General features: G+C 43.5%; 1 protein-coding gene across 1 annotated transcript in view; it reads right to left on the reverse strand.

The window, feature by feature from the left end:
- Nucleotides 1-1584: 1584 nt before the first annotated feature.
- The window catches only part of usp43b (ubiquitin specific peptidase 43b), a 127208-nt gene continuing 110681 nt past the window's right edge, over nt 1585-18111 (reverse strand). The window contains exons 12-15 of the mRNA XM_072692864.1: nt 16879-17221; nt 8754-8912; nt 6747-6917; nt 1585-6515 (exon numbers count right to left, since the gene is read on the reverse strand). Coding sequence (XP_072548965.1) covers nt 5380-6515; nt 6747-6917; nt 8754-8912; nt 16879-17221 — 1809 coding nt within the window. The 3' untranslated portion in view covers nt 1585-5379. The remainder of the gene's footprint in view (nt 6516-6746; nt 6918-8753; nt 8913-16878; nt 17222-18111) is intronic.

Raw genomic sequence — 18111 nt, forward strand, 5'->3', positions numbered from 1 at the left:
GTCATGACTCTGGCTTTTTGTTTTTGGACAACTCCATTGTCGTACTGGCCTCTCAAGATGCTTCCACCACCGTACATCACCCAATGTGTAGGCATAGGCACTGCTAGGTTTGTACAATGCTTTGTTTTTTTAAGTCATCTGACTCACATCATGATCTTGTCCTGCTCCGCTTAGGAAGATGTCTAGCTGGTGAGAGATGTAGATTCCACCTACTAATCCTATTACTGACTTGACAGATTTTACTTGGAGGTTCAAACACTTGGATTACTACTATTTTGTACCCTTTTCAGCATTTCTGAATTTGTATGACTTTAACTGGAATTTCCTTCAGGTTCACAGCTTGAAAAATTACAGCCTGAGCAAAGTGATTTTGGATTTATCCAGAAAAGGTGGCGCTGACATTGTAATGGTTCACCAGCAAGAACAATTATTGTCAATCATGTAAAATTACGAGGAAATCGCACATTTGTTAGGGAGTTTTTTTGTCTTGTGGAAGCTTGGTGCTTCCAAAAATGATTTAAAGGTTATGCAAGTTTAAAGATTTAAAGTGTAAAGTTTTTTTTTTTAATTTCTAATCCGTGAATGTATAAATATTAATATGTGTATTGGAAGTATGTATCTAATTTAAGGACTCATTAATTTAAGATACATTAGAAATCAAACTTATTATTATCATGAAAAAATAGAGATTAGAGATACTTCAAACCTTGAAAACAGTCTTGGTCTATCACTTCAAAAATAAAAGGAGTCAAAAAAGAAAGTTATATAGTTATATTTGTAATTCCGAACCATTTTTGTAAAGGAGACGTGTGATTTAACGCAATAAAAAGATTCCTTCTTATGTATTGCTTTTCATCAGTAGGGACCTAAAGTGCCTCTTCTACTGTGGTTCTGTTCAGAGAACCCATGTGGCATCTTTTGAAGGAGTGTATAGCTACTCGCATAAGATTTTTGTTTCATCTCTGCAGGATATGGTTCCCATATGGTTTTACGAATACAAATTCATATGGTGATAAAGGCTACTGCTCACATTCGATATGTGGGAATGACGTCAAAACTAAAACATGAATGTGAAAACTAGTGACCACTTAAGATTTCATGACAGCCTGACATAAATACACAATAGTTCCTAGTTCAGGAAGAAATAAATTATGTGCAATTTGCCACAGTCTGGTTTGCTTACATACATAGATAAAATTGCAGTCCTGGTCTCAAACAGTGAGCATTACCTTGGCTTACCTCTTACTTAGGCCAGAGAAGATTTCTTTCAAGTGGAAAGTGCAGAGTTTTTAAGCAGGTAGATAGCAAAATCCAATTATTAACGAGAAACTGTAGAAGATAAACATTGCCTTATGCCTTTGAACACTAATTATTATGTCTTACGCTGCACAGATAAATAGATTGCTCAATTTAAGCATTTGTGTTTGACTCACTGGGCTTTCTTCTAATCATACAAAAGCAGAGAAACAACTTGGACTGACCTCGGTATTTAAATCCTCCACTATACATTCACAGGGCGTGAAAGAGAATCTGTCTTCTGTACCTTGCAATTTTCCCCCTGAATAAGCCAGTCCAGTCTACTCCTAAATGATATGGGGGTCATGACAAAGGGTGTGTTTAATTTGCTATATTAAAAATAAAGCAAAGTACAATGTGTTATATAAAGCGACAGTACAAAGAGATATAAGATTTGTTTTCAGTGTTCTTTAGACATGTGCTTCAATTCATACTTTCAAGATTTTGCCATTTGATCATTATCTAAGCAATACAAGTTACTGGACACTTTACAACTCTATTTACATTACTTCCAGTTTGGTTAAAAATGTCAAGTACAAAATGTTTGCATAAAAATACATTTCCAACCGTAATCCCTTAATAGTAACATCCTAGAGCCATCCTTCGCTATAATTCTTCGAAACATCAGAAAACAGACCCAGAGATCTGCTGCCCATAACCAGAAATGAATCATAAATGAAACTGGGGACTTCAGTGTATGTGAATGTGACTATAATACAGGATTGTGAAAGTATATACTATTAGGTTCTGAGCCAGACAGCTGGTTTCACAGAGTATGTGGAGCTCATACAGTTAGAACTCACCTTTAACTCCTTGCCAGCTTATTGTCAATGAAAGATGGGTAAATTACCCCAGGTCACTTTTACTCCATGTGAAGCCAAGCCCAAAACACTCTCTCTGACCGGCAATACATGGTGGAAAGCCTCTATGTAAACAGATAAAATAGAAAAATGAAATCAAGATAGGGGCCTTAAAACAATCGTCATAACAGAGTGTTTGCACAACGTCGCAGCGGTGATAGCTGGATTATGAAAGGGCAGTGCCGAGTCGCACTGCTTGCTCCAATGGTTGGTTAAATGCATTTCGGATTCCTATCTCCAAGGCCGCTCACCATGACAACCCCAAGCTGGGGTTTAATAAACAAACAAAGAAGACTTTAAGGGAGATGCAACTGCACTGTTTGGCTAGCTGTGCTGCAGAAATCTCTGGCTGTAAGCACACCCATTACTGGCCAAGAGAATGAAAAGAGGGAACAGTGGCTTGATAAATCAACTGACAACAAACAGACTACACTGAGAGTTTCTTTTTTCTAGCCAAATTACACTCCCCAGCTGGAAGCCATGATTTTCGTTCACAGGCAATTTCTCTCGCCAATATTTTGTATAGTTAATTTGTCACACTGTATTCATTCATTTCAGAACAGTATGGAAGAGTATGTAAAAGACGCCTCCACACATTGTTGCTATTTCTAAACAATGGACAAAAAGATACCAGACATAGTTGAAAAAGAGGTGACACTCAGCATAATGTTGCTGTTATATCAAAGCCTCACACTCACATCTTTCTGGTTCATATTCATTCATTTGTGGGACATTCTACCAGAAACATACATTATCTACCCTGGAGGTTTTATAGTGAATAGAACTATAATCCAAAATCCAATCCAAAAATGCCAAAACTCATTCGAAGACACTTCTGAAAATGACAAAAAAGACATCTTTCATAGTTGGGTTATGATAAAAACTAGAGATGTCCTGATTAGGTTACTGTTCCCCCCAATCCAATCCGAGTATCTTAATGCTGAGTATCAGACGATACTGTGTTGATCCGATCTTTGTGTTTGTATAAATAATATAGCCGCACAGTTTAGATAAGGTATTTTTAATAAAGTTAAATTACTTTATTTCTATAATGAGACATTGTGGACATGATTTATTTAGATTAGTAGAGACTGTTTTCTAGTTACCTCATGTGTTCTAGAGTTAATATCTTATAATCCAGTCTGACTTTAAATCCCAGACCACTGGCTCCCAGTTTCTTTAAAACACTGCAGTCAAATCACTGTGTGTGTGTGTGTGTGTGTGTGTGTAGTTGTACACAGTCTGCACTGAGATCTGTGGTTGTTTGTCTAATACTGATGTGAAATAATAATGATGTGTGAGGTGAATGCGCTATAATTTAGGTTTCTACGGCATGTGTGTATTAGCATGAGCGTTAGACTTCACTCGGATCTGAACGCGCTCTTCAGTGCTGGTTATAAACAAAGAAAGGCACAGATTTATAAAGTTTTAGATTAGGTTAGATAGATTAGATATTATGTTATGTTTTCATGTACCACTGTACAAATGTTTTTAGGACGAAAACACCCTTAACAACAAAATTAATTTATCATTTACATGAACTGATTGAAACAAAATAATAAATACTTTCTACAACTAAACAGCATTTTACAACTAAAGGTAGGACTTTTACAATGACATGAGCACCTGGTGGTTATTCTGTACTTACCTTCAACTACAGTTTAGCGAAATGTTGGCTAAATGTCTAAAGGGAACTTCAAAACCATGTTAGAAACACTGGCATGTGATATTATTGGCAGTTAGAAAATACTATTTGTGTCAAAGAAATTCATTAGGAAGCCATTCCAACCATATACAGAAATGAAATGTGTATACAAATGTGTTTTATTCAAGCATAGTTTAACATGTCCTCCATAAGACTCCCAAGATGTTTGGAAGTGGACATTTTAGTTTCTGGTAGAATGTCTTCTTTTTATTTTTGCACCATTTAAAAACACCTTTTTATTAAGTAATCACTAATGGACCATCAGAAAACTTAAAATCACACATACATTGAAGTTAAGGACATTATTCCCATTCTATAAAGTTACTATTTTGAGGATATAGGGTTTTGCTACAACAGCAACAGTAAGTGTATAGATGGCTTTAGTAAATAAAAGCATTGCCTATTTACTGACAAGATTTACACTGACTGACTGACTGACTGATGCACTGGCAACAGTGGCAGGACCGAGAAAAAAAAGAAACATGATTTATACATCAGCCACTCTCTCTGATTGTATCTGCATAGCAACAAAAAGATAATGCAAGGACAGTAACATGTGCCAGTGATGTGAATATGTTTGTCTAGTAAGGGCACGTGTATGGGCCGTGTGTCTGTCATCTGTGCCATAATGTCCAGTGTGCAGATTACGTGAGCAATTACCCATCTGTGTGTGCAAATGATTGTGTATTTACCAGTCTACCAACGATTGTGCATGCATATGGGAGAGTGTGCACGTAGGGTGCAATAATGCTGCTCTTTCAAGAACCATTACAAAAAAGGCACTTACTAAATGCATTCCACATCTCAAATCTTCACCTGTTTCACTGACTGATGCTGACTGCAATTTCTGGCTTAAGTCGAACTGCTCCGTTCTCCCAGGGAGAGACTAGTCTGTTTTCTGGAAGCATTATCGGCGTTTATCGGCGTTTAACATTGTGGGGCGTCTATTTAATTCCAATTTCAGCCTCATGCTTCATACCATTTGACATATGGGAAGTTCTCAAAACGGCTGTCATGTCCAAACCTTCTGTGCCTGTTTGGGTGGATCTATTTATGAAGGAGCCAGATGCTGGGGGTGAAGCCACAGTAGACAGATAAGCTGCAGAGACCACAGTGGCTTCTGTTTTCACAAAAGACATCTGGTTGTTTGTGGCTCTTATTTGTGAAAAATTATAAGAAAAAGTGCTAAAATGATATGCTTTGGGGTTTGGTCGGCAGGAGGCATCTTCCAAATGCCATGTAATCACTTGCTTGTTAGTGACAACAATAGCTGCACTCTGGACCTTGAGCTTGGTCCCATTATCTGAGGCTGGCACCAGAATTAATTTGGGCTGGACATTACTCAAGATCTGTTTTTGTTCCAGTTTGAAAACAGATGAAACAGATGAATGTGAAAATGCCTTAGAGGTGATTACTGTCTTCTCGGTAGGGGAGGCACATACTATCAAATTAGTTCCACACAAACATGAGTACCGTAGCTACAGATACACATACACTTTCCCTTCGGCTGCCCAGATATCAGAAGCAGGATTCGGGCACAGGTCTCTGTCTGCCTAGTGAGGTGGTACTGTATCTGGCCCTCTGCAGAGTAGCAAAAGAAGGTTTATCTGCAGTCAGTGCCTTGTGGGCTGGCATCAGCGGCCCGTTCTTCTGGAGAGACGCTGTCCTCCTCAGGCTAAGATCCAGCCTGCTTTGAATACTGGAAGAGCTGTGTGCTCTCTTAATATCAGTTATGCTCACAGATCCATTGTGATTTTCCCTTCCATTGACAAGGGCTTTGCTGTTGTGCTGCCCATTGCTGCTTCTATGGGCGCTGCTGGCTTTCTTCTCCTCGGATACCACCCCATTCAAGGTTCCATTAGACAGTGAGAGCTTGGTTGAGTTCTTATTAGTTGGTATTTTTCCTTGACCAGTCTCCTTAGAAAGTCCTTCCTTTGTCTGGCTGTCCTTCTTAATAGTGCCCATTTTTAAGAAAGACAGGACACCATCTTGGCTTCCAGTCACCTCTTCTGATTGGTTTTGACTATAGGGAGTTCTGCTGGCTCCAGCTGGCTGGCTCCACAGTCTCTTTAATGTGGAGTCTCTACTAGCAGGTGCACTGCTAACAATGTTTGCAACAGCAGAAGCCCCTGATTGCGGGGCAGCAGTTGAAGCTTGGTGGGACTGACCAGCTTGAGTCTTGCCATGTTGCTCCGGCCTGCTCCTTTTGGAACTCCTTCGAGCTACTGAGCCCTCATCTCGTCCCTTAGCATTAGCAGTAGCAGTGCTTCTATCTAGAGCTGGTCTGCTCTGGCCTTCAGGCACTCTGGGCGAGCTTCCTTGTTCCACGCCACTGAAGCTACTGCTGCCACTAGGAGAGCTAAGTGAGTCTCCCTCGTGGAAATGGGCTTTCACTTGAGCAGGGCTAGCAACCAGGCTAACAATGGGCTCCTTGGTGCACCGTGGCCTTCGTCCAGATTCCAGGTATTCCACCAGTTCACCAGGCTCAGCTGGTGCAGTCTGGGGGACAGACGTAGGTTTTTTGTGGTCCTTGGAACCAAAAGACCAGCGTAGAGGAAGAGTTTTGCCCAAACTTTCCTTGCTCTTGCTGGGTGAACGCATGCTCACACTGCGGCCCTGGGTGCCCCGGACAAATGGTCTTGAATCAAATCCATCTAAGGGGTGTAGAATGTAGAACAAAGCTATAATGCAAATACAACATTTAATAAAAGTCTTAAATATGTTTCTGACAACTATAGTCAGTGCTCTGAAAACTAATTGGTCAGATCTGCAGAATATCTGCAGGTTTTGTAAGTTACTTTTTACATAGCTAATATTATTATACAGACAAAGGGCAGGCCACTGTAGTTAACTGTCAAAGTATATTAAACAGAGAAATAACTGACCACTATCTCCTTTAATGGATTGCTCGTGGAAGACGGGAATGGTTGGCGTTTGAGGCTCGGGTGCAGAGGAACAGCTGGAAGTCTTGGTTGATGGGCTAGAGGGTTGGTTCTCTCCTGTCAAAGATGGCAGACGGACGAGCCAATGATTAAATGTGGAGGGAGTGGTAGAGCCTGTGAGAAAGGGAAAGACCCTGTCAATGTATGACAACCTTGTTAAATCTCTTTGCCTTAACAAATGCAGTTAATCATAAGTAGGAAACAAACAAAGGTAATTTTGCACATTACGACCCTGTCAATCATAAAAGCACCAGCAATTTACTGGTTTTAATCTTCAGTCAGTGACAAAAGCACTGCCAATCAACCCTGTTCATTATCCATATTTTATTTTTTATATTTAAAGATTGTAATCCATGTTGACTCAACCTAAGAGGCATTTAGTTTTGAGAGATTTACTTTGAATATTAATGCATCTCCCACCTCCATATAGCTCTCAACTTAGATTTACAATGTACCAACACAGATTCAGGTCAAGCTTGGGTTAAATCTATCTTTATTTATTAACCCAACTGCACCAAACGTAATACCTCATTTTTAACGAGGATTGGTTGTAATTTTAATCCTGGTTCTTGGTTTTACAGTGAACCTAGATAATTGTAATTGTAATCTTGTTGCTCCATGACTTTTAACTGAGATTGAAACTTCAGTTAGGGATTGAATTTAACCTGGCACTAGTTGTCCTTTACCTTATGTCAAAATGTCATAATGAACATTGACTTTCTCACATTGACTCCTCATTCAAAAGCTTCAAATGCCCATTCTTACCTTTAGATCTCTCGTTAGTACTATTGAATAAATGTCGAGAAAAAGGAATGAAGACCTCTATTTAATGTGCTGCTGTGGTAGTTTTCAGTCATAAGGGGTGTAAAACGTACTGATAGTAGTGTTGAGAGTTTACTTGCACTGGCAAATTCATCATAGTACACATGGAGGTACCCTTGATTTAAATCTTGTTGGTGTAACTCACATTTAATATTGTTCATGGCTGTGTAAAGCTTGGGATTTGGTAAATAAATGATCCTATGTTTTTTGATGCTTAATTAAATAATAATAAAAAAATGATAAATTAAAATCTTATCAATCATTATCTGTAAATGGTTCTATCATGGTCATGGTTCAATACACTGATCGTGATGTTCTTGTAATTCATCAATCCATCATATATCTGAACTAGGGTTTGACTGACACATCTGTTTGCCAATAATATCAGTCAGTGATATCTCACACCTTATTGGTATTGGCAAAATAAAGCTCATCAGCTTAAATCAATAAAGACTACTAAAGTGATCACCACTTGCTAATTTTTATCACAGCAGTACAGGCTGATTAGGCAAATATGAACATAAAATACCACCAGTGGCAGACAGGTCTTAATATGTGATGCACAAAATATTTCAGGTAGATGTATGTCTGTAGAGCGGCCCTGCTCTGGTCTAACCAAGAACAAATTGGCTGTCTGGGAGTGGCCCGCCCCCGTAGTGCATGGGGTTCCACCCTCACAGTTTGTTATGACAGCGACTGCATGGCCTGTCAGCTGTGCACGGGCACACCCGTGGCTTGTTGTTCCTAATCAGCAACACCTAAATCCACTCGCCAAGCTGACTGTGGCATTACAAAAAACTCAGAGCAGCTTTGAGAGTGAAATAATCTCTCTGCTGAACAGTGCATGATCTGTGCTTCCCTCCAGTGACCTACCTGTGGTTTTATTCTTCTTTCGTTTTCCCTTTTCTCTCTCTCTCTCCCCTTGAGACTCAATAAAGCCCCTCTGCTAAGAGGTTTTGAACTGTACTCCTGCTGTCTGTTGTTTCTGGTTGATGGGCAGTGCCACCCCCCGCCACAGTAGATAGAAGACTATTTATTCATATTGGGTATTGAGAATAGCAGTGAAGCCCAATGGATATTAGGTTTGAGCTGGTGTACATACTGCGTGTTGAGAAGATTAATACTGACCTTGAAGAGCGAAGTTAGCTGACCATGCAGGGATGCTGTTGCGTCTCTGGTAGAAGAGGATATAAGCGCCCCGTGTGCACACCTCCCCCTCGGGCACAGGCTCTACGCTGCTGTCGTCATAGCCATACCACTGACCATCCACTGAGTTCCTGCAGTATGCTGTTTCATAAAATGTATAAGAATAAGTGGCAGAAAATTAACATTCATAGACATTTGCTTGTGCACCCACTGCCAGACTGCTGGTTTAAGAAGTAAACACGCAACTGTACTCTCAGTTCCTGAAAAAGTAATATGTGCACAATGAATCACTTCAGCTTCTAGCACCCTATACAACCTAAGCAAAGGGTTCTATATAGTACCGCAAAATGATTATTTGACTTTGTATTTCTATGTAGAACCGTAAAAAAATATTCAATATAATGTTATATCTATAAAACTTTAGACCGGGCTAAAGTACCACTGAGGCATCATGCCAAGAGTTGACATGATTCAATATTAAAGCTTTGTAATTTCTTTTAGATACCATAAAGAAGCCCTTTTTGTAAAGAATGTAGAGACGACTGAATGTTTTAGTTGAATGGGGTTAGTCAGTACATTATTCATGATCCATTTTTAAAAAGAAATTAGTGGAACATATTAGTGTAAAAATGTTTAATGGAACTGTTTATATGAAAACTGTGTAAAATGAGATGTATTAATACATGAAGATGAACTAAACTATTTCTGAATTATTAACTAATAATGCCCATGCATAGTGTGTTTTTTCTATATTGCAAAAGGTTGTCAAAGGTTGTTTTTACTATATGTATATATTATAACACCTCTGTAGTACTGTCAAAAAAGTAATAATTATATTGTAGAAATCCTTCAGAAATACAGTAGCACTGCATTACTTTTTTCATGAGGAAACAAATACAAATTCAGTTATCTTACATTATCTGACAAAGACCATCAAGAATTTCTATTAATAAATTATAAATAAATTTAGTATAAAGGAATGTTGCATTTAGCAATGAATCATTCATTTTATGACCTTTATTTAAATTGAACAGATTGCTACTTTGCCCTGTCACAGATAAAAAAGAAAAGGCAGGAGAAGTAGATAATGCAGTAGATGCACAGCTTTACCAGGACAGCAGTGCAGTCAAGCAAGTGTAACAGCAACAGGAAGAGTAGAGGCAGACACATCAACATGAAATTGTAATGTGGTGCTCACTTACAGCAGGGTTTGAACCCAGGCCGCCGTGTTGGCGGGCCGGCGCGCTACTGAGTGAGCTACCACGATCACGTGACCAACGGGCCCAAGTGCAGAGTCTTTCAATCTTAGAGCAGGTAAAATGGAAATGAAAAACAAAGCCTCTCGGGACTCGAACCCAGGCCGCCGCGTCGCAAGCCTGACGCTCTGCCGCTTCACCAAAGCGGCAGTTATGAAAGCGGCCAACAAAAGAAACTTTAAAAAGGATGGGTTTAATAAATAAACGAAGGACACCAGGGGAGAGCTGGCTACCTCTTTAACTCTAGAGGGAAATACAACTGAGGGCAAAAGGATCTCCCAAAAGAAACCAGAAAACTGAGAAGTTACAGGGAAGGCAGACACTCCTGCCTTCCTCTGTAAAACTAGTGTATGTGTGCAAACACACACACACACACACACACACACACACACACACACACACACACACACACACACGGGCACACACACCAGGGAAGACAGACACTCCTGCCTTCCTCTGTAACACAAGTGTATGTGTGCTACGCGCACACACACACAGACACACACACCAGGGAAGACAGACACTCCTGCCTTCCTCTGGTACACGGGTGTATGAGTGCTACGCGCACACACACACACAGACACACACACTGCACAGACACCGGGAGAGAGAGACTCGGGAGAGACACACGAAGGGGAGTGACACACACTCAACCTTCACCTCGAGATCTACACAGGCACACAGACACACACACCACCAGAATCAAAAGATCCAGCAGTGGGGCAACTGGATCTGTGTGCCTATATAGCCTACAGCCCAGGTGTAGGGAATTGGGCTCGATTACTGGCTGGGGTGACTCGGGGCCTCCCCCTGGTGGCAGGAGGAGGCCTTGCCCTAGAGCCACCCCTTACAGGACCCCCCCCCCGAGGGGCGGCACCCGACGTCCCCAACCCAGCAGCACGGTCCCGACGAAACGCCCGGATGAGCTCGGGGTCCAGAATGTGGCGGGAGGGCACCCAGGACCGCTCCTCCGGGCCATAACCCTCCCAGTCCACTAGATACTGGAGGCCGCCGCGGATCCGACGGACATCCAGAAGGCGCCTGACAGTGTAGGCCGGCGCACCGCCAACCGTACGCGGGCCCGGCGGATCGGCGGGACCCACGGAACACAAGACTGGCTTGAGGCGGGACACGTGGAAGGTGGGGTTCACACGCATCGAAGGGGGAAGGGCAAGGCGGTAGGCAACGGGGTTGACCCGGCGAAGGATCTTGAACGGTCCGACGTACCGAGGCGCCAACTTGCGGGGAGCACCACGCAAGGGCAGATCCTTAGCCGAAAGCCAAACCCGTTGCCCAGGACGATAGGTCGGAGCTGGCCTTCGCCTCCTGTCCGCATAGCGCTTCTGAGCAGCTACTGCAGACAGGAGGGACCTGCGGGCTTTCTGCCAGGTTCTCCGACAGCGCCTGACCATCTGTTCCGCTGACTGGACCCCAGTTCCTGCCTCCTGTCCTGGGAACATGGGCGGAGCGTACCCGTATTGGCACTCAAAGGGTGACATTCCCAGAGACGAGTGCCAGAGGGTGTTATGTGCGTACTCCGCCCAAATCAGTTGGTCAGACCAGGTAGAAGGTGAGGAGGAGGCCAGACAGCGGAGGGTGCGCTCTAGGTCTTGATTGACCCTCTCTGTCTGGCCGTTAGACTGGGGGTGGAAGCCAGATGTGAGGCTGGCCTCCGCCCCCAACAGTCGGCAAAATGCACCCCAGAACCGGCTGGTGAATTGGCGCCCACGGTCTGACACAATGTCAGAGGGGAGTCCGTGAACCCGAACCACCTGGTTGAGTACTAGATCCGCTGTCTCCTTAGCTGATGGCAGCTTTGGAAGCGCCACAAAGCAGCCAGCCTTGGAGAACCTGTCCACAATGACTAGAATCACAGTGTTGCCACGTGATCGGGGCAACCCTGTGATAAAGTCAAGGGCCAGGTGGGACCAAGGACGCGTGGGGACAGCCAGAGGGAGCAGCAGACCAGTTGGCCTGGTTCTGGGATCTTTGCACTGAGAGCACACCAAACAGGAAGCTACATGAGCACGCACGTCTCCTTCCATGCCGGGCCACCAGAATCGCCGGCGCAGAAGCTCGAGCGTGCGTGTAGTCCCTGGGTGTGCTGCCTGGGAGGACGCATGGCCCCACTGAAGCACCCGTTCCCTTACAGGCCTGGGTACATAAAGTCGATCCGGGGGGCCACCACCCGGATCAGGTTCAGTGAGGTGGGCCTGTTTGACCGCGTCCTCTAGTCCCCATCGGATGGGCGCCACAATCCGGTCTTCGGGGACTATAGTCGTGGGTGTGCTTGATAGAGGAGGGGGCTCCCACTGGCGAGAGAGAGCATCGGGCTTGGTGTTCTTCGAGCCCGGTCGGAACGATAACACAAAATCGAACCGAGTGAAGAACAATCCCCACCTGGCCTGGCGCGGATTAAGACGTTTGGCCTGTTGGATGTAGGCCAAATTCTTGTGATCCGTCCAGACCAGAAAGGGATGTTTTGCTCCCTCAAGCCAGTGTCTCCACTCCTCTAATGCAAGCTTGACCGCCAATAATTCGCGGTCACCCACATCATAATTCCGTTCAGCCGGGGAAAGGCGGTGGGAGAAGTAGGCGCAGGGGTGCAGCTTTTGGCCTGGACCAGACCGCTGGGAGAGTACTGCACCCACGCCTACCTCAGAGGCGTCCACCTCCACGATGAACGGAAGTTCCGGGTCGGGCAACTGGAGAACAGGGGCCGTGGTCAACAGGCGCCTTAGAGTGTCAAACGCTTCCTGGGCCTCCGTGGTCTAAACAAACCTCCCTGACGTCTTCCTCGTCAAAGCGGTCAGAGGGGTTGCCACGGAGCCAAAATTCCTCACGAACCTTCGGAAGAAGTTGGCAAAACCCAGAAAGCGCTGGACAAGGCGCAAAGAGGTTGGCCTGGGCCAGTTTTCCACGGCCTTGATTTTGGCCGGGTCCATGCACCATGTAGGAAGGCTGAAACAAGAGCACTGGCATTCCATCCACTTTCCGCCGATAGCGTGCGGAATTCAGTGGCATAATCAGCCACCGACCTTTCTCCCTGACGTAGGTGCAGGAGGCGGGACCCTGCCTCTTCTGCACGGAGCGGAAGGTCGAAAGTTTGTGACAGCGCAGCCGCAAAGCGGGCCACAGAGGCACATACATGGGGTTGATACTCCCACACCGGGGTGGCCCAGGCTAATGCCCTACCGGTGAGGAGAGAGATGATGTATGCCACCTTAGCACGCTCGGATGGAAAGTGGGATGGTTGCAGCTCAAAAGCCAGTGAACATTGAAGGAGGAACCCTCTACATCCTCCTGGTCCACCAGCATAGCGCTCTGGGGCTGGTAGAGGGGGCTCAGCACTAGAAACCACAGCTGCTTGGGCAGCGGTAGCCTCCTCCTGGGGAAAGACAGGAGTGTGCTGGCTGGTGTGTTGAGTCACTAGATTTGTCAAACCCTGCAGCTGAGAAAGAATCTGCTGCAGGGCCTGCTCATGCCTCCCCACAGTCCCCCCCTGACTTGCTAGAGCGACTTTTACCTGCTCTAGATCGAATGTCTCTGCTGGGTCCATGTCTTGGCTGGATCTTTCTGTAATGTGGTGCTCACTTACAGCAGGGTTTGAACCCAGGCCGCCGTGTTGGCGGGCCGGCGCGCTACTGAGTGAGCTACCACGATCACGTGACCAACGGGCCCAAGTGCAGAGTCTTTCAATCTTAGAGCAGGTAAAATGGAAATGAAAAACAAAGCCTCTCGGGACTCGAACCCAGGCCGCCGCGTCGCAAGCCTGACGCTCTGCCGCTTCACCAAAGCGGCAGTTATGAAAGCGGCCAACAAAAGAAACTTTAAAAAGGATGGGTTTAATAAATAAACGAAGGACACCAGGGGAGAGCTGGCTACCTCTTTAACTCTAGAGGGAAATACAACAAAAGGATCTCCCAAAAGAAACCAGAAAACTGAGAAGTTACAGGGAAGGCAGACACTCCTGCCTTCCTCTGTAAAACTAGTGTATGTGTGCAAACACACACACACACACACACACACACGGGCACACACACCAGGGAAGACAGACACTCCTGCCTTCCTCTGTAACACAAGTGTATGTGTGCTACGCGCACACACACACAGACACACACACCAGGGAAGACAGACACTCCTGCCTTCCTCTGGTACACGAGTGTATGAGTGCTACGCGCACACACACACACAGACACACACACTGCACAGACACAGGGAGAGAGACTCGGGAGAGACACACGAAGGGGAGTGACACACACTCAACCTTCACCTCGAGATCTACACAGGCACACAGACACACACACCACCAGAATCAAAAGATCCAGCAGTGGGGCAACTGGATCTGTGTGCCTATATAGCCTACAGCCCAGGTGTAGGGAATTGGGCTCGATTACTGGCTGGGGTGACTCGGGGCCTCCCCCTGGTGGCAGGAGGAGGCCTTGCCCTAGAGCCACCCCTTACAGAAATAGATGTGAAGTGGAGACAGAGGACATGAAATAAGAAATTGGATACCATGATGGGGTGATACCACGCTACAAAGTTGCACTGTGGAGCTAAGGGGCTGAGAGAAAATGTGGGATTGTTTCCAACATCTTGTGAAATCCATGCCATGAATAAAGTAATGAGAGTCCCTTCCCTGTGTTAGTACTACTAACTTAGTCCTAATAAAGTGCTCCATGAGTGTAGAAATTAGACATAAAGGATGTTCACAAATCATTTGTGAACTTAACATACCAAAGGAGTTCAGAATTAGAGGCAGCATCTAGAGAGCAGACTCTAGCATCACAACCCCTCATTGTTGTTAAAGGAAGTTTCACAATAACAAGCCTTTGAGACATTTCATTGATAGTAGAGGTGGGTGACATGGTAAAAAAATAGTATCATGATGTTTAATAACAAATACTATCCCACACTCAGTATGGTAATACATATTCAAAGTTGCTGCACTTCATCTGATAAAACTGAACTAATTACACTCTCTGACATAAAATATTCCATCAGTGTTATTTAAGCACTGATGATACCCACAATATGCTCAGTAAGTGTGTATTACGACAACAGAATTGTCACAATACCATAAAATTTTGTTTTTTTTTGTCATATTGCCAACAATTGTTAATTGATCAATCAATTGCTAATTGATACTGTTATGCAAGGTGTTCCCCAGGAATCAGTGCTTGGCCCTTTTCTGCTGTATACTGTACATGCTACCTCTCGGGCAAATCAACTTGAGTTTGCATGGTTTCAACTTTCATTCCTATGCTGGCGATGCCCGTATTTATGTAAGTACGAAAACCCATCACATCTCTCCCACCCCTTGTCCTATTATTATGCGTCTGACGCACAGTGGAGCAGTGGAGGTAAGCTTGACAAAACTCAAGCACTGCTTATTGTTCCCAAACCCAAATCCCTGGTCCCTAGACTTTGAAATTCACCTTGATGTGGTGTGTGCTAAAGCCTCTATTGTAGCTCAAAACCTTTGCGTTCCTTTTGATTCTACCCTTACTTTTAAACCTCATATTAAGCATGTGCTTGCTTTCTTACACCTCCGCAATATTGCCCATCTCTATTCACCATGCTCATAACATGTTGCCTAGATTACAGTAATTACCTCTGTGTTAACAATCCAGAAAAAAAGTTCATATTGAGTTTAAGGCTCTGTTTGTGACATACAATGCCTTAAATGCTCATACTGTATATGACCTCTTTCTGCCATACACTTCTACCCATTTACTGAGGTCTTCCGGCACTGGTCCCCTGGTGGTTTCACCCTTTAAATGATCTACTTTTGGGGCTGCTTCTGTAGTTTCACAGCACTATAGAATACTCTTCCTCTATCTCTCTGACTTTGCTGACTCTATCTCTGACTCTCTCCTGTTCTTTTGTCTTCGCTTGTTTTGTCTTGAGGGTCAAAAATAACCCACCACTATGTTTAGCACTATGTTTAGTGACCCCAACACAAGAGAAAGTGAATTATTGACTTTGTTCATACGTCCATGAAAGCTGTACAACACCAGGGTAAACAAATTGTCTTCGGGCCATTTTAGAACCCAATAGGACAATTTAATCCGTAGGACATATGTGCCCCCCAGATGATGCTTTCTTGCCCTTCACCTCCTCCATTATTTTATAACATCTGTATTTTTACACTTTTAAACACCTACCATGTTTGTCTATGCTCTGATGCACACGGTGATGAGCAAAAGCCATTATCAGTCAAAACAGACATTTAGTAATTATTTTTATGCTATTAATTATGTAAGTAATTAAGTTAATAATTATTCAGCATCAGAATAAAATGCAAAATACATTTAATTGAAAATCCCACTGAAGTAATAAAAATAAATAACAAAATGAATATTAATTAGACATAAAATTAAAGATATTTAACAGATTTAATCCCTGTCCAAAAACGCCCCAAAACATTATAATATTTCTAAAGTAGAGGGACTGAACCTCCAGCGCTTTGCCTACCATGTAAGCAGATTTCCATATGATGTAGTCGTCCTTGCTACACTCACTGTGATTAAAATAAGTACTTGTACTTACTGATCATTTTGACGGGAAATTACATTTATTATGGGTGGACTCCTATGGGTGAAGTCTTTCTGTCTGTTGTACATGGGGAGTTTAGATAATTAAGCTATTAATACACAGCATTCATGCTTTTGTACACAAAATTCATCCTAAAACCTGGTATAAAAAGCTTAGTAATCTGAGTCAACAATTACACATCAAAGGCCTTCAGCACACAGCATAAGCTTGTACCCAGGGTGTAAGTCTATAATTCACTGCATAAAAAAAACATATCTAAGCAATTTTAGGTCATTTACCATCATTTCACATACCTGTGTAGTGACCCCCATGCATGCCTCCATGATGGTTACATACGGCGTACAGGTCGTACAGGAAATCCTGAGCTTGCTGGGCCATTTCAGCCCTTTGAGGCTGGTGTTTCCAACCTGTGGGGAGTCGTGTGAAGTTGCTCCTCTTGACCATGTGGGGCGCCATATCCAGGGCAGTCAGCGGGAACCGGACAAGCGTGGACAGCTTGTTCCGCCGTTCACCCACTTGTCGAAATCGCTTGAGGTGGAGGATGAGGATGTCAGGAAGTGTCCAAAGACTCATCTGAACCGTGCCTTGCTGGAGCTGCTTGCAGTGTGGACATTTCCACGCGTCATCAGGAGCCAGCTGAGTGGACAGAGAGTATATGATAAGGCACTAGAATTTATAGAGAAAGGCATGGTTGGATTTAGGCTAGGTTAGACTGCTTACACTGTTGTTTTACATTCTGATTTGTTCCTCTTTCATATGTGCGACTAAAATCTGATATGTGGCAATGTGCCATATTTTATGTCGACCCAGCTCAACTTTATTTGATCTTTTCTCATTTGGTGTCCAAGAGTTGCTTCTTCAGTTTTGGTACTGATTTATATATTGATTAGCCTTGTAGCTAAGTCTGGCTGCCAAATGTCATGGTTGACCAACTACTTTTGTGCTAAGAAGATTTAGCAACTAGCCTTCACTGCAAACTTACCTAAAGGTGACTCTTAAAGGTTGATAGTTCTTGATAACAGGATGGGTATTATTTTACTTGTGTGGGTCATTTCAGAGGTGTAACCTATTCTGACTCATGTTGAATTTGGACATATTAAAAAGATAATGTAACAGCGTAAGGTAAGAACTGGACTTGTGTAGTAAATTGAAAGAGAACACGCAGGTGTACAGTGTGAAAGTAGTTTTTGTAAAATAGCTGATAGGAATTATTACTGTATCTCAGAGGTCACAATATGAGCTTGCTGTAATTCAACCACTACTCCACTTCAACAAACCTACTCAAATAAGCATTTGCTCCCATCCCACTCCAAAAAGCACTGTTTTATTGAATGTATTAAAGAAATAGTTTTTTACTTTAACTCCCCCACAATACCCTGACAACCCCTTTAACAGTTAAGTATCCCCAGCAGAAATATTAGATCTTTTAATATTCTGTTCTTCCTAGTCACACTCAAGTTGCTCTCAAGAAATGGCACTGAGGTGCTACATGAAGACTAGCACTGGCAATTGGGTCAACATCAAAC

The sequence above is a fragment of the Salminus brasiliensis genome, chromosome 12, assembly GCF_030463535.1.
Source record: "Salminus brasiliensis chromosome 12, fSalBra1.hap2, whole genome shotgun sequence".
Classification (NCBI taxonomy): domain Eukaryota; kingdom Metazoa; phylum Chordata; class Actinopteri; order Characiformes; family Bryconidae; genus Salminus; species Salminus brasiliensis.